Source organism: Mustela nigripes, chromosome 13, assembly GCF_022355385.1.
Source record: "Mustela nigripes isolate SB6536 chromosome 13, MUSNIG.SB6536, whole genome shotgun sequence".
NCBI lineage: Eukaryota > Metazoa > Chordata > Mammalia > Carnivora > Mustelidae > Mustela > Mustela nigripes.
Window position 1 is genome coordinate 134,743,800 of NC_081569.1, and position 25,027 is coordinate 134,768,826.

Genomic DNA, 25,027 nt, shown 5'->3' on the forward strand with positions numbered 1-25,027 from the left:
GGGGACATTTACCTTTGATTTTTTTAATAAATTGTAACACAGACTATATTATAAGTAATGCGTTAGTTCATTTTTTGAACACTTACTATTTCAGGGGAATGTTAACATATATTTGGAAAAATTATTTTCAAGTATTCTCAAGCATTAATTTTCATGGAAATACTTGGTATACCCGCTACACTACAAAGAGTTTGTATCCATTTGTTAAGGTCAGTCCCGGAGTAGACCATGGTTTGACAGCCTAATTCCAACTGGCAAGTTGGGTTTGAAAATTGCTTGCTCTGAAATGACATGTAGCTGGTTTTACACTAGTTAAGGACTGATATAAATCAATAGTTCAAGTCTGAGTAATCCAAGTTAGTAAGTTCTTTCTACAGTTTTGAAATAGCAAATCATCTCCATGGTGAAGCTCTAAATATATCACATCCAGTCAGTGTCATGGTATAACGGAAGGGCAATAAACAGGGAATCCAGAGGCGTTGTCTCGAAATCTCCCTTTATCATTGATAGCCTTTGTGATCCTGAAGAAGCCATGCCAAGGGGTGCCTTGGAGGCTCAGTTGGTTAAGCATCTGCCTTCGGCTCAGGTCATGATCCCAGGGTGCTGGGATCGAGTCCCTCATCAGGCTCCTTGCTCAGCGGGAAGCCTGCTTCTCCTTCCGCCTGCAGCTTTCCTTCTCCCTCTCTCTGGCAAATAAATAAAACCAATAAAATCTTAAACAAAAGGAAGTCGTGCAATTCTCAGTTTTGTTCTGTCTAACAAGGAGATGAGATGAATGTTACTTTGCTTTGGTTTTGACATGATCTGAATTCTGAGTCATGTCCAAGGAGGTTGAACTACTCGTAAGAATAGGTGAAGTATTTGAGCACACAGGTGTTCCTGACCTCATCAAACATGGGTAGATGACCATTAATAAGACAGGAGAGACGCTATTTGGGCCAAGTCTAGAGGTTGTGTCACTAGGCTTGTTTTTACTCCCCTGTGTGGCTGCCCTTATTTAAAATGGGCTGTCTTTCTTTGTTGATATGTTGTGTACCTTCCCCTTACAGCTGAAATATCTGCTATATGTCAGAAGAAGGTAAGAGCAAACCATCTATGTGGTGGGGCATGATTTGCTGTGTGTATGTAAATTCATTCATTGACATCTGCCTCATTTCTGCCCCCTGGTTTCCCAGTACGTACATGTCACTGTATTCATGAAGGGGGAAAAGAAATGATTTAGCATGCAAGATTGCTATGTCTGAATGCTCTCTGTTTTCATTTCTGCTTTTGCTCACCCATCTTCTGCACAGTGTTTTTGATGAGTAATCTGAAACAAAAGCATATGTGTAACTCTAATCACAAAAAAGCTCTGAATGACCATGTAGAACATGCAGCATAACTTTGGTAAAGGATATATCTTGTATGCTCAAAATCTTTCTTGTTTTGAAGTGGAGTGCCGATAGTCCGACACATGTGTGTCAAACATACCCAGACTGACAATAGATAGGAAATATTTATTTATATGCAAGCTGAATGGTATCTCTAGTTAAAGATTCCACTTTCAAATTTTCTTTAACCACTTTTTATGAAAGTTTTCCTAAGCCATTTCCATCCTCTTTCTTTTTCTAGTTGAACGTATAAGGCAAGGTAGTGTGGTGTCGTACAGAGGACTTTGGATTAGTTGGTTGAAACACTTGGTTTCTGGCTGACTCTGTCCCTAACTACCTATGAGACTATATACAAGTCATTTAAACATTTTAGGACTTGGTCTTGAGTGGGGACTTTAGAGGGCTGTTTCAGGGCTGTTGTACATACTAATCCTAAAATGTTGTGGCTTAGTAACAACAGATATTTGTTGCTAATTCTGTGAATTGACAATTTGGCCTGTGCTCAGCTAGGCAGTGCTTTTGATAAACTCCTCTAGGCTCACAGTGAGCCTGCAGTCAGCTGCTTGGAAGTCTAGGGATTGGCTGGTCCCCGATGACTTCATTCCTATATCTGGGGCCACAGCTGGGGCAGCTGGAATGACTGGGATGTCAGGGGTGTCTGGCTCTCCCTCTTGCCATTATGTGTCTCATCCTCTAGGGAACGAGGCTGGATTTGTTCACTAGGCAGCAGTGTTTGAAGTGAATGAGATTTACTGAATTGCAAGGCCTTTTGAGACAAATTTCTGAGTCACATAGCATTAATTCTGCTGCCTTCCACTGGCCAAAGAAAGTCCCCAGGCCAGCCAAGATTCCAGGAGAGGAAAATAGACTTCTCCCCTTTATAGAAGGAGTGATGAGAATTCTGTGGTCATATTTATGGTACCACAATCTACCCTCTGGACATAATTACTTGCATTGCTTCCACATGTAAAATTCTTCCACCACCTCAGACCTCCTAAAGTCTTAAATCCATTTATGGCTTCAGTCCATCATCTTGTGATCTGCATATGGTCTGGCCCCTGATGAAACTCTTTGGGTGAAAATTCTCTTGCTCCAGAGACGTGTGAACTAAAAAGGCAAGTTATCCACCCCCCACAACCCCCGTCCCCCACCCTACACACAGTGGTGAGATAGGGAGAGGATAACAGCTGTGGGCCTCCGTTCAGAGGAAGAAGGGGCAGCACATCGCTATCTGTGGTTGATAGCCCTTCCAGCCACGAATATGTCAATGGTTCTTCCATTGGTTCTCCAAGGCTGGAGAACGTACCTTGACGAGGATCTGGTTCTACTTCCTGGGAGTAGTTTCCTCATTGTTGTTCTCCTGAATTTTTTGCTCTATTCTCTGAGACATCTTTCTTTTCCAAGAAGAATGGTGCATGGTACAGCTGTGGGACTCTCTTAGCTTGTCTCCTGCATGTATCCCACAGACTTCCTTTCATGTTGAATGATGTCTGTCCCCTTTAGTCTAAGTTGGTGACCCTTTGCTAGGAAGACTTACTGTAAAACTCTGGGTTTTCAGTAAATCTTGTTGGAGTTCAGTGCCCCCCAAACTACATCTGTAATTCTTTTGGAGACAGTCCTTTCTATACTTTGGGCATTTTGGTCTGCCCTTAAAATTATTAGAAGCCCTGTTCTATCTGAAAGGCTCAACTAGGCATCGCCTTATATCCTTCTGAAGTTTTAACAAAGGATCGTGCAGCCAGTCAGCTGCTTTTGATTTGATTTTTATCCTGAGGCTATTTCCTACTTTGAGAATCTTTTTATAAGCCAGAGAGACAAGAATGAGAAACAGTTTTATATTCCAAATGAGCAGGTCTGCTGTTATACCTAACATATTTGAAACCAGAGTGGATCCTTTTTTTTTTTTTTTCTTAACACTGCCCTCCTTTTTACAGCAAAATTATTTTTAGTAATAAGCTTCAAATTAGCACATTTTTTATTATCTTTTAATACATGTTGTATTTTATATTTGGAGAACATTCATTCAATTCATAAACGGTTGAGAATTGTTTGAGCTTGCTTTGGGTACAGTTTGTGTTAGCCTCTTTTGAAGGACATAGTCCTGCATTTGCACAGGGGGTTTGAAATAAGCAGCAAGATTGTAAAGGTAAAGAGACAGACTTTGATTTATTTCAATTCTGTCATTCTATGAGCCAGGTTGGAAGGTTTTTTTGTTTTTTGTTTTTTTCATGTTTAAAATTCAAAGTAGTGAAACAGAGTGCCTGGGGAAAACCATGCTCAGCGGAATCTGAATCTAAGGGAAGTATCTCTAGTTGGCTTTTGAAAGGAATGCATATAGTGGAGTCCACATGGGTTGAAGACTGACTGTGGCTTGGAAATACATTACTAAAACTTAGTGGGAACCACAACAATTGTTTGGAACTGGAACCAACCAAATGCTATTTTGGGGTAAAGTATTTTATTGCTGATATTACTTAGAATTGAGGGCACATGGTGATAAAGCAAGTCGACTCTTGCTTGATGTTCCAATGTTAATATATGCAACATATCCAGATAACTGTGTAAGAAATCACCCAAAAGATGGCAGTATTAAACAACCACCATTTAACGATGCTCATAGATTCTATTGGCCGGGGATTTGGACAGGGCACAGTCCATAGCCTATCTCTAGTTGATGATGTTTGAGGCCTCATCTGGGAAGACTTGAATAATTGGGGACTGGAATTATCTAGAAGCTTCCAGATCATGTGTCTGAGCTCTGGGATGGGATGACTTAAAGGCTGGGCTTTTATGGGCTTTTATGGGCTTTTACCATAAGCACTGTTGACAAGAGACATAGTTAGGTACACATTGCCTCTCTACATGGCTTGACCATGGTAGAGTTCTGAATATCCCAGTGAGGAACCGTCTGAAGAGAACATTTCAAGATGGCCAGTGAAAGCTGCATGTCTTTTGGAAATCTGACCTCAGAAGTCATATAGGCATCACTTCTGCCTCAGAAGTCATATAGGCATCACTTCATTGGTTAAAGCAGCCCATTTAGATTCAAGGCAAATGGGCACATACCCAAGGAAGTCAACCCAAAGAGCCTCATCCACAGCTGGACTTGATTTAGATGACAAGACCTTGAACCTCCAGCCAAGGATTTGCATGTGGGAAGAATGTAAATAATTTGCAACCAGAAAATATGAGGGTGAACTGCAGGCCTTAAACTTCAGGACTTTATTATAGTGAATAACTTCCCACTAAATCCATATCCTCATCCTATTGTTTATAGAATAGTGGGAATCCTAGAGGAATAAGGACGAAGTATAACCTAGAGGAAGAAATTAAACACTAAGAATATACTCTGCTGTATACCACACAGCTAGTATGCTCATAGTATGCTATATACTATGCTATTATGCTCATATGCTAAATACCACACAGCTGGGTGTGGTATTGGATTGGTGGGGAGCAGAAGCCCCAGACCAATAAAGTTTCATGTACTTCCAGAATAAAAGTTAGTGTATAAAAAAGAAAGAAAGGACACAGCAGGGAAAATACACCACATGGTGAAGTCAGGACTGACGTGGATGCTCACAAGACTGGGGCCTCAGTTGCAGAAGAAACATACTGTACTTTAACAAATTATTTTTAAAGGCCTTATTAATAAGGAAAAAAAAGATTACAGAAATTTTAAACTTGCTTTTATGATTCATTGGCCTGTGTCCTATTCAGAAGGTGCAATTTCTCAGCACTATGACCCAGGGGCTCATGCTAAAATCGAAGTGGAAGAGACCTTCCTTTGAAACGGTCATTCCGATAGCCAGTTCACTAGGTTGTCAGTGGTTGATGAAGGTTTTGTGCCTCCTTCCTTCTGTCTCCTCAAAAGATCTGTCATGGGAGGGGGAGGCTCTCAAATCTTCACCAAGCTCTGTGTTCATAATGGCCTAGGGTATGACATCTCATAGAGATGTTCACCTCTTTATAAGCTCCACTGAAAGACTGAAAAGCTCTCGGGATACAAGACATTGAGTATGTGGTGTGGCATCCCTGACAAGCTCAGGACACACTTTTCTGTGGAGGTCAGGAATTTTCCCTGACAGCTCCTCAGATGGCTTCATGATGGTGCCTCTCTGCTCTGCCTTTTGTCAGGGCGGCTCTGAGTAGCCCTTCTGAACTCCGGATTCTCTCTGCACCCCTACTTTTCTCACTGGCATCCTTTCCTTTGCGGATTCCTTGCCTGTAGCTGATGTCAGCTGCTGATTCTGTGAATGGTTCTCGCTGTGTTTTGCTATGTTTGCTATGTTTGTTTTTTTTTTTTTTTTTTTTTTTTTTATACTCTAATCCTGTTTATTCAACACAATCCCTTCACTCTACACAACAAAGTACAAACACAACAGCGCCTAAAATGCTACAAGTTACAAAACTCGAAACAACAAAATTATAGTTTGTCATATTCCTTAGGTCTTGAGGGAAAGCGCTCTGGTGGGAGTGGGCGGCCTGCTTGGGGCCATCAGCTCATGCAACCCAGGCTCCCTACCTGTCACACAGCAAGGACCGAGGAACTGTGGTGGGAATCTGCTCTGCCAGGGGTGGATAAAATAATGTTGAAGGTTTAATCTGGGGGTTAAAACTATTCATTTCCTGTTCTGATGTGCTATGATGCACTCTCTCTGGGTCACAGTTTCAGGGGCTTTTCCTCCCTCTTTCTGCTGAAAACTCTTGAAACACTAACTTGAAATAATCCAGAAAGAACCCCACCCCCACCCCATGACTGAGGTAACAGAGGGCTTCCCAACACAGTTCCACTCACATTTAGGATGTTCCTGCCACTCAGCTAGTAGAACCCACTTCTTACCTTTATTTTTAACTCTGCCTGGGATCTAACTTGGTTAAAGACAACCTGTCTTGTAGAAAGTTTAGAAATGTGTGGCCACTTCCGGTGGCCCCTTAGCTTTCCATTTGCCACCTTTACCTCATTGATCAGTGTTGGCTGATTTATTTATTTATTTATTTGCCTCTAGAACTGCAGTTCTCACGTAAGAAGAGCGGTGGTCACCTGCTTTTCAGCGGGGTGCTGTGGCCGTCACGGAAACCGGCCTGTTCGGTACTGCAAAAGATGCCACTCGAATCATCACAGCAATGAAGTGGGGGCTGCCTCGGAGACGCACCTGTATCAGACCTCCCCTCCGCCCATCAACACTCGGGAATGCGGCGCCGAGGAGCTGGTCTGCGCGGTGGAGGCGGTGATCAGGTAACGGGCAGCGGGTTTCGGGGCCCGCCCCAAACACCACCTTGGCTTTGAGCCACTCTGCGCGCTGCCCTGAGATGTGTAAAGTTAATTCAACTTCAGGAGCCCCCAGCCCAGCCTCTCACCTGCCATCAAGCAGTGACGATGTTTTCATTCATTCATCCCGTATTTGTTTTATCGATTGTACCAGGCAGGTGTTAGGCGCTTGAAAGACAGGAGAGAATACGATGGTGTCTGCGTCTTCAGGTTACTCTTGGAGGGACTATAACAACCGAAGCACACAGTTGCCAACCACCGTGGGAAGTCCTGTGGGAGCACAGAGCTGAGGGTCTCGGGGGAAATGAAGAGCAGGCACCCATCAGAGAGAGGGGTGGGAAAAGGGGTAACCCCCACCGACCGCACACAGTGAAGTGCGGGAGAACTCGAGGTAATTTGGTACTGGGGTAAACCAGCAGGTTCTGCTGTGAGTGCAGAGTGGGGTTCTGCAGGCCGCTGGCTTTCCGTTCTGTCACGTGACAGTAAAAGGAGCTTTGGAAATGATAATTTCCAGACTCGGGTTCTCTTTCTGTATAACACTCATCGAGGCAAGATTTTTAAAAAATTAAAGAAATGGGGCGCCTGGGTTCCTCAGTGGGTTAAAGCCACTGCCTTGGTCTCGGGTCATGATCCCATGGTCCTGGGATCCAGTTCCCCATCAGGCTCTCTGCTCAGCAGGGAGCCTGCTTCCCCCTCTCTGCCTGTTGCTCTGCCTGCTTGTGATCTGTCAGATAAATAAATAAAATCTTAAAAAAATAAAAATTAAAGAAATAATATTAAAATGTCAGTTGTAGGAGTAGGGACTCTTTTCTGTGTCTCTTACTCCAGTGGCGACAGGTGTAGAAATGTAATAAATGTTTGTCACATGGAACATTATGGAAAGTTTAGAAAGCGAAAAAAAGAATCCTTACCCATACTGCTATCATCATGATCAGTTTTGCACATGTTCTTCTGGTTGTATTCAAATATACTTCTTATTTATGTAACCGTAATCACAGTGTAATTTTTGGTATAACATTATACCATGAGCTCTTTTGCATGTCATTATACAGTTTCCATGTTTACCATTTTTAATGGAAACATAATTTTCATCTAGATTATTTCCCCCCACCTTTAGATTTCTAGCTTGCTTCCATTCTTTATTATTATAAATTGCTCTTGATAAATATTTTTGTGAACAGTGCTGTTTCTGTATTTTTAATTTTCTTAGGGTAGATGACAGATAGGGTTGGCTGGGTCAAAGGGTATGAATAATTTCATGGCTATTGATACATTACCAAACTGATTTTCAGAGTGTGTATATGAATTTATAACGCCAACAGCACTGTATGAAATGGCTAGTTTTTGCTACATCCTTGCCAACACTGGGTTTTTAAAATTTTTCTTTTTTAAAAAAGATTTTATTTATTTATTTGGGAGCGTGTATACAAGCAGGGGAGGGGCAGAGGGACAAGCAGACTCCTTGTTGAGTGGGGAACCTAACACAGAGCTCTATTCCAGGACCCCTGAGATCACCACCTGAGTGGAAATCAGATGCTTCACCTGCTGAGCCACCCAGGTGTCCCCACTGGGTTTTATTTTTTAAAGATTTTATTTATTTATTTGACAGAGAGACAGATCACAAGTAGGCAGAGAGAGAGGGGGAAACGGGCTCCCCCTGAGCAGAGAGCCTGGTTTAGGACTCCACCCCAGGACCCTGGGATCATGACCTGAGCCGAAGGCAGAGGCTTTAACCCACTGAGCCACCCAGGTGACCCTGGATTTCATTTTTAAAAATTATGACTTGTTTAGCAGATTAAAAAAGGAGTCTTTGTTGCTCATCTTCAAATCTTTGAATATTAGGTATTGAATATTTTTCGATTTGGGTATAGATTCCTCAGTCCCTCCTTGTAGCATGCATCTCTGTCCACCCAACTTCAGATTAGACAGAGGGGGAGTACTGATGTCTAGTGGGGTGGGCGGTGGACTGGAAGCCAGAGCGCATCAGTCCTGCTTGACTCTGACTGATAGGAGGAAGCACCCTCTTTGAGCCTCAGTCTGTTCATTTTTGAAATGGGAATGGAGTACAAGGAAGGAAAGGAAGTTAGGCCCATTGGAGTAACTCCTGCCATTTGAAAGGAGAGCGCTGAGGAATGCTGGAGTGAGTACTCATGAAGCGGTAACTCTGAATGTGTCATCGCCTAGAATGTGCGTTTCGGTGGCCTGACCTAACATTGCTCATCTCTGGCAGCTTGTTGAAAGAAGCCGAGTTTCATGCAGAGCAGCGGGAATATGAACTGAACCGCCGGCGGCAGCTGGGCCTTTCCTCTTCCCATCATTCCCTGGATAACACTGACTTTGACAACAAGGACGATGATAAACACGACCAGCGGCTACTCAGTCAATTTGGAATATGGTTTTTAGTAAGAAAATAATTCCCCGCTTTCTTATTTCTCACGACAGCCTTGCACCGATGAGCAATATTTCCTTCTTTTTAAAGAAGCAAATAGTAAATAGTGGAAAATTAATCGTAGCAGTGGTACTCTATATTCCAGGATAGTGACTCTCAACCCTGGGTTGCCTAGTAGATTTCCCTAGGAAGGCTTTTAAAGAATACCCATATCCCACCCCAGAATCTTGGGAACTTTTTAAAAAGCTCCCCAGTTGATTCTAATGAACAGCCAGTATTAAGCCTTTTGGCCAGACCCTGGACTGTTTGAAATGCACCTTTGATGGATAACGAATGGAAAAATTGCTAGGGTATGTTGTGAAACCTTGGAGTCAATATAATTTACAGATCATTCACATCCCATTTATATACATGACATTTTTCCTGAAAGTTCAGTCTCTGTGGTACTTTTTGTATAATTATGGCAAGTCTGCATTTAGCCAGAAAAATTAGAGCCATATTAACACAAGGAAGTTGACTGTTTTTAACTGATTCACTGGCAACATTCATTCAGTAAAGATCAAACATTCTGTTTCCAAATTCTTCACAAGCTGAACTTGCCATTTATGTAGAGAAGCAGGCTTTTGTTTTTGCCCATTGGAGACAGATTAAGTCTCCATAGGAATACATCTCTTTTATGCTTTGACATGGTTATCTGAAAAAGTCATGTTTTGTTTTGTCTTACCAAATTGGTATTTAATTATTAATTTCATATGTTTTGCTTCTAGAACTTATTATCTAATGATACAATGATTGCTATTGTGAACTCTTGGAAGGCAAGGGTAGCATTTTTTTTATTCTGTATATTCCTGACCCCTACTAGAGTGCTTAATAAAAGATTATTACAGAATGAATAATGAATAAATGATGAGCTGTTTTAAAAAGCCTATTTATAATGTGGTGAATGAGGGGGCTCTAAGCTTTCAGAATTATTACAGATAGAAAGTCCTTAGCGGAATATGATACTTTTAGAATGGACATGTAGGTAGATTATTTTTTCACTGAAGGTATTTATGAAATTTCACTTTGCAGACTTAACTTTTTAAAAAGCATTTATCTAGTGTAGATTACAAAATAGATTTCTTATAGGGAAAAAGGCTTATCAAAAGGTGCAGTCTCCAGGGGAAATCACTGTTGCAATCCATCTTTTCGGCAAGGAACACAGTTTCTAGGTTAACCGATTCTCCATCATTTATAAAACTGCTTATTTCGAATGGATTACTGGATTTTTGTTTTTTAGCTTTTAAACGAATGTGTAATAATTATGTAGAGATGGATAGAGGCTGAAGCAGAGTCTAATCTGCCCATTTGCAGGTGAGTCTCTGTACACCCAGTGAGAACACACCTACGGAAAGCTTGGCCAGGCTGGTGGCCATGGTGTTTCAGTGGTTTCACTCTACAGCCTATATGATGGATGATGAAGTTGGGAGTTTGGTGGAAAAATTGAAGCCTCAGTTTGTCACCAAGTGGTTGAAGACAGTATGTGATGTTCGCTTTGATGTCATGGTCATGTGCCTTCTTCCCAAACCAATGGAGTTCGCCAGGGTAAGTGGAGGCCCACAACTCGGACCTTGTTGGAGAGGCATTGGGAGAATCTCTGCTCTTAGTCATTAGCGTGTTATCAGTGTCTGTAGAAGAGGGAGCGTCTCTTCTTATTTTAGTTAATACAGCTGAACGAGGTTGGTTGAGCGACTACATTTTAGGCAATGGGCTGCTCTGATGTTGGTTTGGGATGGGGAAGAATGGCAAGATGAATGTGTAAAGTATCTTTAAGAATTTAAGGGAGGATTCTTTCTGACATTGCTGAACATGTTTTTTAATTAAGTAATGGGGAAAAAAAGAAGTTTCTCCCAGAGATTGCTAGAGCTCAGTCCTTTTCTGGTCTGCTGTCTGTGGAAAGGCTAACATTTGGCTAGGAGCAATTTCTGTGGTTTCACATATATTTCTAGAGATGAATGGTAGAAATCCCCGCCCTCCCATTTGGAATGCCAAAAAAGGCTTACTATGAAGTGCCAAAATGTTCCTTTTCCTCTGACTTTGAGGACGAGTGTCTCTGAGCTCATCCCTTTGCTTCTGCCTCCATGGATTATAGGCTCCAGAGTTTTGGCTAGTGACCCCATATTTTTTGAAACCAATATAATTTGTGTCCAACCTAGCAAGGTGGATGTCCACAACCAGTTTTTGGCAGGAATATATGAAATTTTTTCAAGGTATTTTCTTAATTTTATTTGTGATTTTTTGGGTTGCTTTCAGTGAGATATTGAAGAATTTTTCAGTCTGAATAAGACCTTTCAGGATAAAATAGAGCACAGACCCTCTAAAGGAGTGGCTTTTTAGATTTCTGGGACATGGAGCAGTTCTGTTTATCAAGATACGCTTCTTTCTTCTTTGCTGCCACCTACTGACTCACATATAAAATTGAATTTTTGCATACTGGAAATTCCCTGTTTCATGGCATTCTTCAACTGCGTGATATGTTTTCTGTTGTTTCTTTTGGAATAGTAAAGGATTGGTCTGCTCTGAACTTGAAAGATAAGAAGAATTGGGAGGAAAATTTTTCCCCTTCCAACGTGGGTCCAGTGGCTGAGGGCCAGAGTATTAATCTGCAACAGACCAAGTCAGGAGAGAAAAGACAAAGTTTATTTACACTTAGGCTCAGTACTCAGTCCATCACTGAATACTCGGTGATGGGTAGTCCCTCAGTAGCCAGAGATAAAAGGTGTGTGTGTTGGGTGGGGTGGTGTAAGGGCTGGAATGAGAAGATAGAAAAGGTTCTCTTGGGCTTTTTGATGTGAGTGGCACTGGGCAGTCTGTCTCCACAGGAGTGGAATTCACAGGCAACTCCCTTTAACGGAAGTGATATTTTCTAGAAGCTCTGCTTCAGTCAGACAAGGGAAGTTGGGGTAAGGTTTCTCTCTGCATCTTCTTTCGCTCCAGTGTTCTCATTAAAATAATCTTTATACCAAATCTGGGGGTCTGAGTGTTCCACCATTTCTTTCATCTGAAACTTCTCCTGAAATTTCAAAAAAGAAGCACGGTTGATTGTTGTGGATTCGGGTTAGGAACTTGGAAGGGAGAGATCTGTAAAGGAAGCGAGGGCGTAGATTAGGACAAGGAAGAAACGGGCAAACAAAACTGAGGTTAATGGTGAGAGTAGACTATAAACATAGTTTCTGAGGCCACAGGACAGCTAGTCAAGATCTGTAGATGTTGGGCTCACCACACCTTTAGATGATGGAGGACATCAATGCCCCTGGAGCAGAGCACAGCTGATGCGGGCGTTCGGTGAGCTTCCTCACTGGCCGAGGCTGTTGCCCCAGTAAGCCCTTTGAAGTTCTTAGCAAGTCATTTTGCTCTAGCTGGTGGGGGTTTGGAACAAGACAGCCTAAATCTCAGTAAGGATTTGGGGGGTCAGGTTTTAGTTTTCAGTGATACGAAGTCAGCAGGATGGGAGAAAAATTGGAAACATTAGTTACTAAAAAAATGTGCAAGACAAATACCATATGATTTCATTCATATGTGGAAACAAAACATGAAACAAAACATGAACATAGGGAAAAGGAAGGAAAAATAAAAGAAGATGCCATATGAAACTCTTAATCATAGGAAACAAACTGAGGGTTGCTGGAGGGGAAGGGGCTTGAGAGATGGGGTACCTCGGTGACAGGCATTAAGGAGGGCACGCGATGGAATGAGCACAAGGTGCTCTGTGCAACTGACGAGTCACTAAATTCTACCTCTGAAACTAATAATACAGTATATGGTAATTAAATTGAATTTAAATAAAAATTTAAAAAGTATGCAAGATAGCAGGATTCAGTTTATGAAGACGTGAAAAATAGCTCAAAGACAATGAACAGGACTAGAATCTGATAACTCACAAGGGTGGGTTATAGTTTTCCAATGAAACATAAAATTTCTCTTTTCAATCACCCTCATTTTGATCAAAGATAACCAAAGTAAGATTACTTTTTCACAGAGTAAGTCTAATCTTATTAAATTTGGCCCAATTATTTCTGTAAATGCAGTGAGAATGGTAATTGACCAAATAGAACTTTACGATGTTCACTTTGCTGGAGTTTTTATGGAGAATCTCAGATGGGGCTTTTATAAACCTCTAGAGGTCAGGATGCCAAGTCAGTAACTTGTCATCATTCTTCATTTGTAGTGCCTATAGATTTGGGTAAATTTCTCTCTTTTTGAGGTCACCAAAATATTTTAAGCTTCCTGGGCTGGCCAGGAAGTGACATGTCTTATTTGGTTAAAGGCTGGGATTCCCATAAGCCAGGTACCAGGCTGGTTCTTCCAAGAGGGCTTTGTAAGCATTTGCTCCTTCCTTAAAACGGCCTAGCCATATCTGATTCTATGCACATACTTGTAAAATATGACACTCCAGTCAAAGTCTTGGTGATATAACTAGCTTTTCCAATTATGCTCTAATACAAGGAGAACAGATTCTTCTTAAACTTCTGCATGAAAATAAGAATACTCACCAAGAGTTTCTGAACCTTGGAGGGATCAGACGGGGGGACAAAAAAAGACAAATGTTTCATTGTTGTTTACAAAGATGTAATCTACTAGGTTGTTATAAATTATAGATAACTTAAGAAAAACCTTCTCTCCAGAAAATAGAACAGTAAAGAGACAGCAGTGCTCCAAACCAAAAAATAAATAAATAACTAAATAAAAATAAAAAAGATCATCTTTCTTCATAAGTTCATTCAGCCCCATGTAGTTAATTTTTGTTTGGCTTGATCTAGGGCTAGCAGTTGTATGAACCCATGAGCTTCTCTACCAGAATTCTGGAATCCTGACTCAGGCTAGTGGCATGCAAAACCATCATATTGCCTCTCATCGTCCTTTACATGGGTCTCAGAGACGGTCCTTTTTACTGAAGTTAAAGCATTCTGTCTAGTGGCTGATTGCAAGAGCTTTCAGGAAATCATCAATATAAAATAGTAACAATCTGTAAATGATAAGAGACTTAAAATGGCTGTAATCAAAGATCTGATGAGAGTAACTGGAATTACGATCTCATTCTGCTGTCGTTGTCAGCTATCGGGCAAAGCAGCATGAGGATATGTCATGAGCAGTAAGGGCACTGACAAATTTCTAGAAGTTTCACAGAGCTCCTGAAGTGTTTCTATTAAAAACTTTTACCTATACAAATATAACCTAGGGAAGGTTAAACATCTCTTTGTATTTGAAGATGCTTTTTGTGCAATTCAACATATCAAGTAAACCTGGTTAGTTTAATGTTTTTTGATTTTTGGGTTTTTTTACTAGAAAAGTAAAAGTCCTTTGAGATTTTTCTAGGGGCCCTGTCAGAAATTTGAAAGTCAGTTTGAGATCAGGACTTAATTTAGGATATGATTTGGGGAAGGTAAAATACAGAAGTTGTAAAAAATATTAAATGGTTTAAACACTTGCTTGACCAGGATCATGGGGTCACTGTAAAATAATATTTAGTTATCCGTGTAACCAAAATGACAAAATTTCCAAAGTAAATATAGTTTGTAACATGATTATAAAAAAAGTCAGCTTTTTTTTTTCCCCAAAGATTTTATTTATTTATTTATTTCACAGACAGAGATCACAAGTAGGCAGAGAGGCAGGCAGAGAGAGGAGGAAGCAGGCTCCCCGCTGAGCAGAGAGCCCCATATGGGGCTTGATCCCAGAACCCTGGGATCATGACCTGAGCTGAAGGCAGAGGCTTTAACCCACTGAGCCACCCAGGTGCCCCAGCTTTTTAAATTTTTTTATTTTTTTTTTAATTGAGAAGACTTGGTTCTCTTAAGTGATTGAAGACATTATAAAGACAACATAAGTCACAGGGAATTCTGGTAAGACAGAGTCTTTGTTCCTAGACACATTACTGAAAAGATAAAGAAAAACCTTTTGCAATTTCTTATTAAGACCAGACCAATAATCTAAGAAACTTTGTCGTTTTTAGAGAAAGAAAGCCAAAGTCAAGTTGTATACTGTTACACTATTAAAATTAAAGCCCATTTAAAAAACCTTATAATTAATCCATTCCATCTTGGCCAGTTTGACCACACAAGCTGCTAAGATTCTCTCTTCTCTGTCCCTGCTCTCCACACCATCTCTTACAACTTTTTATTTCCATTCAGGATTTTGTCCTTCACTTTCCTCTTTTTTATTTTCTTTTTTAAAGGTTTTATTTATTTATTTGACGGACAGAGAGAGATCACAAGTAGGCAGAGAGGCAGGCAGAGGGAGAGGGGGAAGCAAGCTCCCTGCTGAGCAGAGAGCCCAATGTGGGACTCTGCTGAAGGCAGTGGCTCAACCCACTGAGCCACCCAGGCACCCACTTTCTTCTTTTTTAACCTGGAGATCCTCACACAGCCTCTAAACAATGACGTTAGGACAGAATGTAATTTGTACATTCCTTGAATATTTTGCAAACAGAGTTTTTTCCTTCACCCATTATTTCAAATGGTTTTGCTTACATATATTGATTATGCTTTTCAACACTTCCTAACCTCTATTTTTCAGAGAAAACTGGGAGGTAGACAGTTTGTGAATTGCCTGTCACCCGCATTTTGTAGCATATTGGCAAATTTTATGAATATACTGCCTTATAACTTCTGAGCTATATGCTTCATAGTATAATTTCTCAGTATGGCAAAAAGAACATTTATTAACAGATCAAAGTATCTTCAGTCTCTCTGTCAAAATAAGGATCCCAACGTAGATGAACTTATATTCAATAATTAATGTGTCAGTGTTTTGTCTTATTTAGAAATGATCTAGATATTCAACTAAATACCTAAATATCTAAATGAATATCTAAATCATTTCATACAATTTAGTTTAACTCTAATTTCAAGCTGCCAAAAAGATTTTGGATGCCACTTCTTCTTCTTCTTCTTCTTTTTTTTTTTTTTTGAAGTTTTATTTATTCATTTTATTTTATTTTTTATTTTTTAAAAATTCATTTTAGAGTGAGACAGAGAGCATGAGTGGGGGGAGGGACAGACGGAGAGGGAGAGAATCCCCAGGCAGAACACCATTTCTCCCACCAGCTGAGTGTGGAGCCCGACACAGGGCTGGATCCCAGGACCCTGAGATCATGACCTGAGCCAAAACCAAGAATTGACCACTTAACCAAGTGAAATTACTTGGTTTGCCCCTGGAAATTACTTCTAAGCAGACATATTATAAAGCACAACTATTGTTGAAATAAAGCTTGTCAGAATAATAATTTAACTTGGGGCACCTGGGTGGTTCAGTTGGTTAAGCAACTGCCTTTGGCTCAGGTCACCGTGTCAGGCTCTTTATTCAGCAGGGAGCCTGCTTCTCCCTCTCCCTTTGCCTGCTACTCTGCCTGCTTGTGCTCTCTCTCTCTCTGTCAAATAAATAAATAAAATTTAAGAAAAAGAATAATCGTTTAACTTAATTAAAATGAAATCTATTAGTTTCATAATCTTAAACATCTAGCAAATATAGTATTAGTTTATTTGACTAGTAACCCTGTGTAGAATAAAATTGATAATCATACCATATTCAGTGCTGATAACTCAGAAGACACAACTGTTTTTACTAGACCAACAATGTAAACTTAGTCTTATTTATCAAAGATTGACCCAAATTGCATGAACTTGATAAACATTTGGGTTACTTTCTATATTTCTGAGAGTTTGGGGAATATTTAACTTACATAAGCCCCCCCCCCTTTTTTAAAGATCTTATTTATTTAGCAGAGAGAGACATAGCGAGAGAGGGAATATAAGCAGGGGGAGTGGGAGATGGAGAAGCAAGCTCCCCCTGAGCAGGAAGCCCAAAGTAGAGCTTGATCCCAGGATCCCAAGGCAGATGCTCAACCAACTGAGCCACCCAGGCACCCCAACTCTTATGTTTTTAAAGCTCATTTGGAATAAATATCTTTTAATGGATTTTATAGACTGATTTGTCAGTGCTATTCAGAGGTAAGAAAATATCACATATATACATAATATACCTATACAAACATACAGGCAGACATGAATACAAGTGGTCCCCAACTCATGATTTTTTTGACTTCATGATGGTACGAAAACAATACACATTCAATAGAAACCTTACTTCAGAATTTGAATTTTGATCTTTTCCTGTGGCTGGGTAAGGACAGTGAGCCTGACCTCCCAGCCAACCACTACACTGACAGCCGTTCCACACCCAGGCAGCCATTCTGTTTTTCACTTGCGGTCCCCACGGTTCAGCACATTACGTGAGATATTTAGCACTTCATTAAAAAATAGACACTGTGTTAGATGATTTTTCCCAACTGTAGGCCCATGTGAGTGTCCTGAGCACGTGTAAGGTGTGCTAGGCTAAACTGTGCTATTTGGTGGGTTAGGTGTATTAAGTGTGTTTTCAGCTTACATGATTTTTCAACTTACAATGGGCTTATTGGGCCATAGTGCAATTATGAGTTGAGGGAGATCTGTTGACCTGAATAGGAAACTGTCATAGAAATACAAAACTTGCTAGTTTATATAAGAGTTGGTGCTTATATGCACTTTTCATCCTCACTGTTATTCAAATTGTATCTCTAACAGATGGAACAAGTGGCTGACCTGTTCAGTGTAAAGGCTAAAGATTTTTATGAGTATGTGTGGAGGAGACCTTCACACTCTTTTTATTGGCCCTGATACGGAATCTCATGAAGGCTGGGGTTCAACCTCAAGCAGTTACTTATTTCAGTCAGGGTCAACCTCAGGCAGTTACTTATTTCAGTCGGCAAAGAAGTTAACTTTTTTTTTTTTTTTTTAAGATTTTATTTATTTATTTGAGAGAGAGAGAGAGGGAGAGAGAGCACAGAGGGAGAAGGAGAAACAGATTTCTCACTGAGCAGGGAGCCAGCTATGGGGCTCAATCCCAGGACCCTGAAATTATGACCTGAGCCAAAGGCAGATGCTTAACCAACTGAGCCACCCAAGCGCCCCAAGAAGTTAACTTCGTGAAGGCTGAGTTATGCTAAGGACAACGACAATGGAGGTTTGCTAAGGGGGTTGTTAATTGGAGCTTCTTGGGTGGAGGAGTAAATGTCTCCTGTTTTAGGACAGTAAGCAATAGTACAAGTGAAAGCCAGGCACCCCTGGGGCTGAGAGCCAGAGTTGTTTTCTTAGATGTTGGCATCTCAGAGAGATAGTTCTGGGTGGTAGGAGACTTACATCTCAAAGGGGAGGAAAAAGATGCAAGCTTTTAGTCCCTCGTCCGAGAGGGCTCAGGGATGTATTTGTCTATTAGGTTTTGATTGGAGCAAATAATACATTCTCCTGTGGCATGGAGCTTTTACGAGCAGGCAGTTCAAGGCAGGAGAGGCGTGGGAGGTGGACAACATTATTTGTGCTGAGCCTGAAGTCTTGAGCATGTCTGGGTGGAGTTCTGAGTTTAGAGGAGGGCTCCGAGGAGTGGGCTTGAGGAGGCAAAGGCCTGAGACGGTCACTCCTGGAGTGTTTCTTCAGTGCAGGGACCCTCTTTTCCAATGTCCTGACTGTTTATAGTATCTGCAGAAATCTTGAAATGAAGAGGGGAGGATTTGGGATTGATAATAAGCATGGATGAGCTTTGGGATACCTCTGGATCCATGATGATTCTGCAGAGAGCCAATTAGTAAGGCGAGGACAGTTATTTTTAATTCTTCAAAGAATGAGATAGCAGTCTTGCTAATAACATTAGTGAAGGAGTTGGCCTGCCCGATCAACTGCATTCATTTGAATTCTTTGTAACAATGAGAGAAGATTTCCAGTGAAGGGGGAAAAACAGAAGATTCCTATATTCTAAGACATGTATATTTGAAGCTGTGTGCTTTGCAATATTTTAATAAATTGTTTGGCAAAGGCTTTAGGATGTTCCCCTTCCCTCTGAGTACACTTTAGCCCAATAAAATTTTGGAGGGAAGGCCTCTATAATAGCTCCTATCAAGCTCTGAATATGGGCCTCCAACTGGGTCATTTGCAAGAGGAGGAGGCGGAGGGGAGTTCATGGTGGGGGCAAATTTTAATATTTGTTCTAAATCTGATTTCTGTTCTAGAATTTTGCTAGGGAAGTATTTTAGGGCTGTCTGTAATCTTTTGTGTGTCTCTTATCAATTTGATCCTCCCGTTTTGGTAATTGGACATTTGTTTAGGGTGAGAACATTCTAGAAATCTTTTTAAATATACCAGCTTTGCCAAGTCAAAGGATCCATTGTCTGGCTGTTGACAACTTAGGAACACCATGGAGATACTAGTTCCAAAATGTGACTCAAAACCAATAGGGCTTTATGTGGCTTGCCCCTACATTACACGGCCAAAGGAGTCTCAGCAAGGATACACCCAACGCTGCCAACGTTGTCAATGTCTGCTCTTCTAAGTCTCTGGAATTTACAATAACAGTGACAACCCCGGAAATGTAGTCGCTTCCTGAAAATACCCAGTCAGTTATCTGGGATTTTGGACAATATGATACCAAGTAGATATCTGAGCCTCTATTACTTTGATACATTTAATAAGAATATAAGATCTTCACCTAAAATTGGAATTACAAACAGAACCCAGATTTGTGACTTGAGTTTTATCTGCACTGGAAAATTAATATGCTACCTTACTTAGTAAAAAAGTATCTCTTTTTTGTTCATGAATTCAACCTGCCTTAGAGCATTTTTAGGAAAAAAATTGTGGCATGATATGCAGCAGAGACAAAAAGAGTGCTCTTTGCCACTTTGTTTTCCATAATGGAAAATATTCAGTGCAAAGTGTCCAGTAGTAGAAATCTATATTCTTCTGAAGCACAGGTGTGACTACACATGTTTGTAATGGGTTTGTCCAACTTTAGAAATAATAATGCTCCAATAGTATAGTATTGTATAGTATGCTCACCCTGTTATGAATAAATCTTGGGAGTTTTAATTCATGTGTGATCTGGAAAGACTGCAGTAGAACAGTTCAAATTCAGTCTGGAATTGATATTTGGACCTATTTATAACAATGGTTTCTTTTTTTGTAACTAATGGATCCTAGTGGTTTACTGATTCTTACAGATCTCACACTGAAATACTTGGCCCAGGATTCAGATGTAATGGATTGTGGTCTTTCTCCATACCCGTTTCCTTTAGGAAGTCCTTAGAGTATAATCCTAACCAGGTGTGTTTTGCTCTTTTCCCCTATGGCTGTGGAAATGCCATCAGGTTGGTGGATACTGGGATAAATCCTGCAGCACCGTGACTCAGTTGAAGGAAGGGCTCAACCGAATCCTCTGCCTGATCCCCTACAATGTGATCAGTCAGTCTGTGTGGGAGTGTATTATGCCGGAGTGGCTAGAAGCCATCAGAACAGAAGTCCCAGATAACCAGTTAAAAGAATTCAGGGAAGTATTAAGGTGGGTAAGTAGTTTAATGAAGTCACCATAATTATAATGATGTCTAACATTTATTGAGCATGTAATGTGTGCCAGGCATGGTATTAAGCATCTCATGTAATCTTGTTTATTTTTTAATAGACTTGTAGAGAAATTTGAAGATGCAAAACAAAGCAGTTGCTATCAGTTGGGCTGAGATGACTTGGAATTGTTCAGAAAAGATTTTGTTCTGTGGAATAATAGATACACCATATTGTTTGCTTATTTTTAAATATAATTATGATTTGGATAAAGTGGGGAAAATGCAAAGGGAAAATGTTCTTAGATGCTGGGGAGCAACTCTAATTCCTTAGAAATGCAGTTCCTTCTGTTGAGCCTAGGATGAGTACAAACACTAATGTTAACAACCATATGAATTCTTCATACCAGTTCTAATGACATAAACTATTATAGTAAAATGAAACATGATATTACCATTCAGAACACAGACCAATCAGAAGTGTTTGGGTCCCCCAGGTAAGGTATAGTTAAAAATGCAGTGGGAGGCCCTCATCCATGCCCATTGGTCATTTACTTCTGTTGGCTCTGCTTTCCAGCAAAATGTTTGACATTGAGCTCTGTCCTCTACCTTTTTCATTGGAAGAAATGTTTGGCTTTATTAGTTGCCGGTTCACAGGATACCCTTCCTCTGTTCAGGAACAAGCTTTATTGTGGCTTCATGTAAGTAGATGATACTTTTCATCATTTGGGGCAATAGTTCTTAGCCTGGAAATTTGAGATCCCTGGGTAGAGGAGCGGGAAATTATTGCAAAGAGTCCATAAATTCACATGTTTGCTGAGGACTGTCTATAGACTAATAACTCATAGCACAGATGAATACCTAGATTTCAAATATATGTGGCTGTAGTTATGGTTAACAAAATACTGATTTATGCAATACCGTTACTGAATTCATAATAGCTTTGGTCCTTATGTGTTTTTCCATCAATAGATTTAGAGGTACCATAGCTATCTTGTGGGCGTTCTAATAAATAATTTCATATTAAATATGTCCTTTACTTGGAAAGGTTGACAGCTACCGACTTAGGGAGGCATTCCTGCTGCTCCCCCAAGCTTGGAATACTTTTCTCTCTGGTCTGCATTTGTAATCCAGCTTATCCTTAAAGCCCAACTCAAAAATGGTCTCATCGATGAAGTCTGCTGCTGTTTCACACCCCCATTTTCCCTTCAGAATTCATTATTCCTTCCCCCCCAGTATTCACATAGGCTCTTTGTGCAAACGTTATTCTGCCTAATATTCAGTTTGTTTTTGTCTCTTCCCCTGATTGCAGATGCCTGGAGGATAGGAACCAGGCAGGCCTTTTCATGTTTGAATTCATGCCTCCCTGCACCCTCTCCTCTCAGCATCTGGCACATGCCTCGTATTTATTTAGTGCTTGTTCCTAAACATTTATTAAATAGAGTCGAGTGCACAACAAGAAGTGGGGGCAGTTTCCAAATAGGAGGTTAGAGTCAGTGTTTAGATTAGCCATGGGTGCTGTTACATTGCTGAATCACAGACAGGTATGATACCAAGAGCTTTTCAGGTCATGCGGATACCTTTCTGGTTCTACATTGAGGAATGGCATCTTTCATAACTGATAAAGAGCAAAGGAACCCCCCCCCCTTTTTTTAAGTCACCTTTTGGACACTTTTCATGCCCTGGTAGATCTCAATAAGATAATTTCTCATTTTAGGAAAGCCAGTCCTTCCACAGATGGCTGGGTGTTGTCACTCAGTCAGCCGCACTTTAGGCTGAGTTTTGTAGGGGTGAGTGCACAGGGCCGTCACCCTCTAGCCTCACCATGATGAGGTGTGTTTTAAAGGGCTTTCCCAGAGTGCTGGTTTGAAGACAGGGTGCTGCGGCTGAAGGTTTTAAACCACTGGTCTAACCTTTTGGGGAATAGTGTGAACAGAATAGTGATTGGCGTTGGCTCATTTGTTAATTTACTGTGGAAACATTTATAGACTTCCTCTGTGCCAGGCACTGTAATTGGCACTGTGATGAAAGTGGGATAAGAAATGGTCCTTTCTTCATACTTCCTTTCTTCAGGGAGCTCACACTGGGAGAGATGGTATCAAACAACCAAATATGATGAAAAACGACAATTGCTCTAATAAATGTGTATACAGAGTTCTATCCAAGGAAGCAGAGAAGAGGGGTGGATTAGTTCTGCCTTAAGGAAGAAGGCATCGACTTCCAAAAACTCATTACAGAAAATGAGTTGCTAGATTTTGGCAAGATACATGAGCTGATGAGATGGGGCAGTCAGGTCCAAGGGGCGTATGGACTGGAGGAGGACTGCATGCAAGTTCCACTACTCCAGAAGGAAGGTGGTGAACTAAGCCACTATTCTATGGGAAGGAGGAGACAGTGTCAAGAGATACTTTTAAGTTTTAATAGAAATAACATGGCGATTATGGATGTGGAGAGTGGGGAAGCTGGCAGGTTCAATAATAACTTTGATTTTTTAGTATGAAAAATTGAGGGTTGCTGTGCTGGTGGAATGTGCATAAGGCTGAATATCCTCATGTTCAGTCGTTCGCTTTGGGAAAAAATGGTAAATGCAGTTTTACTTTGAGTTTTAAAGTTTATATTTTTTGGGGGGGGATATATGCCTTTTTTCCACAGGTCTTATCAGAGTTAGACATCATGGTTCCACTACAACTATTGATAAGTATGTTTTCTGATGGAGTTAATTCTGTTAAAGAACTGGCAAATCAAAGAAAATCAAGAGTCAGTGAACTGGCAGGGAACCTTGCAGCTCGAAGGGTAATTATTGCCACAATTGTTCTTATTTGTTAAGATTTTGTCAATTCTACTGGCTCCAAAAGTAGCATCAAAATAAACTTCTCTGAAAATGCTCTTTCATCCCATCTCACTCTGTTAATCTTTTCAATACATTAAATCATAGAAATCATTGTTTAAGATATGTTTCATATAATCATGGTCAATAAATTATTGAGTTTTTCTCCTGCTCATACTTGTTAGCTATCTCTTACCCTTGATAAAAGCAAAAAGAGTTAGCTTGGAGGTATTATTCCTTTTTTTTTTTCCTTTTGGTCTCCTGATGAACAACAATTCTTTACCAGCTGTTTGGCAGATGAGTGCTTCACTTTGGGGATGAGAAGTTGGGATGTTTTGTTCTATCATGTTTTGAGAAGATGTGATTGTCTGATGGGGACTGTGAGTGATGTTGTCACTGTGGACCCATTGAGCCCATTTTTTTTTTTTTTTTTGGACCCTTTAGTACCTTTGTGAATGAGAAAAGTCAACATAGTCTGGGCTAAAGTGTAGGAAAACTATTGGGACTGTTTGTTATGTTGGAGCAGCACCTCAGAGAGCTTCTGTTGATGTGTTGATATTCCCAAATAAGCATCAGTTCTGGCCAGGTTCACTGTCATGGGATGGTAAGCAGGTACTATGCTCAACTTGCCCTTATCAGCCTCCCCATACCATTTTCCCACTATCATTCCTACCTGATGTTTAGGGATTAGGAAATAAGTCAAAGTCATGGGATCATAGTTTGCATCCAGTGCTTTCTTTTTATTTTAATCATTACTTTTTTTTCTCATCTGCCTCATAGGAACCAGCTGGCAAACATTTATATTTTGTTTCTTTTTTCCGTAATCTTTAGTTGACTAGTTGGTGTCTTCTACTGGGCAATGTGTTCACAAGAACGGTGTGAGGCATTTGGAGAAGAACTCATTATCCTCATTTTATCAATACTTAACCTGAGGTTGAGTGGGCTGAAGTGATTTGCCCTAGATAACACTGTCAATATCCAGGTATTCTGGTTCTTGATGGGGTACTCTTTTTTTATTTTTTATTTTTTTTTACTCAAATATGGTACTCAGGGAACTTGCTAGTTGTTAAAGAGATTTTTTTTTTTTAAGATTTTATTTATTTACTTGAGAGAGAGAGAGTACATGAGAGGGGAGAAGGTCAGAGGGAGAAGCAGACTCCCCACTGAGCAGGGAGCCTGATGCGGGACTCGATCCCAGGACTCCAGGATCATGACCTGAGCTGAAGGCAGTCGCCCAACCAACTGGGCCAACCAGGCTCCCCTAAAGAGATTTTTAAGAGGGAACATTTCAGAGGGATATATAGTACAGATATGTCAGTAATTATCCTGCTACAGAACTTATCCCAGATGGTTCAAATGAAAGACTTTCATGTAGATTCTGCTTAATCTTCCCCATAACTCTATAGAGTTATGGGGAAGATTAAGGGAGCAGTAAGGGTTGGTGAGGCACCTAGATGCCAGTAACAACTCAGTGGGAAGCTGTTAGAACCCCAGGATGGAGGGGACAAGGAAAAGAGTTCCTAGATTCCATTAAGAGCTGAAATGTTAAGGAAAGAGAGGCTGGAAGAATGATGGAGAGACTGCCAAGACTGTAGCATCAAAGTAGGAAGGGGGTGGACATATACCTCCACCCCTCTCCCCTTCAGCTGCAGGGCTTCTACTGGTGCCCCCAATGATTGAACCTAACTAGAAACCAGCTAGCAAGAAAGCCAGGAGATACTCTGACCTTGGCATCCTTGGGCATAGAGCAGGGCAGAGGAAGGCAGTG

General features: G+C 40.7%; 1 protein-coding gene across 7 annotated transcripts in view; it reads left to right on the top strand.

The window, feature by feature from the left end:
* UNC79 (unc-79 homolog, NALCN channel complex subunit) overlaps positions 1 to 25,027 on the top strand; it is a 238,398-nt gene that overhangs the window by 95,476 nt on the left and 117,895 nt on the right. For all 7 annotated transcript variants that reach the window (XM_059373859.1, XM_059373862.1, XM_059373863.1 and 4 more), the window contains exons 11-17: positions 1,050 to 1,078; positions 6,380 to 6,609; positions 8,873 to 9,044; positions 10,385 to 10,615; positions 20,244 to 20,434; positions 21,010 to 21,133; positions 23,085 to 23,225. In XM_059373859.1, coding sequence (XP_059229842.1) covers positions 1,050 to 1,078; positions 6,380 to 6,609; positions 8,873 to 9,044; positions 10,385 to 10,615; positions 20,244 to 20,434; positions 21,010 to 21,133; positions 23,085 to 23,225 — 1,118 coding nt within the window. The remainder of the gene's footprint in view (positions 1 to 1,049; positions 1,079 to 6,379; positions 6,610 to 8,872; positions 9,045 to 10,384; positions 10,616 to 20,243; positions 20,435 to 21,009; positions 21,134 to 23,084; positions 23,226 to 25,027) is intronic.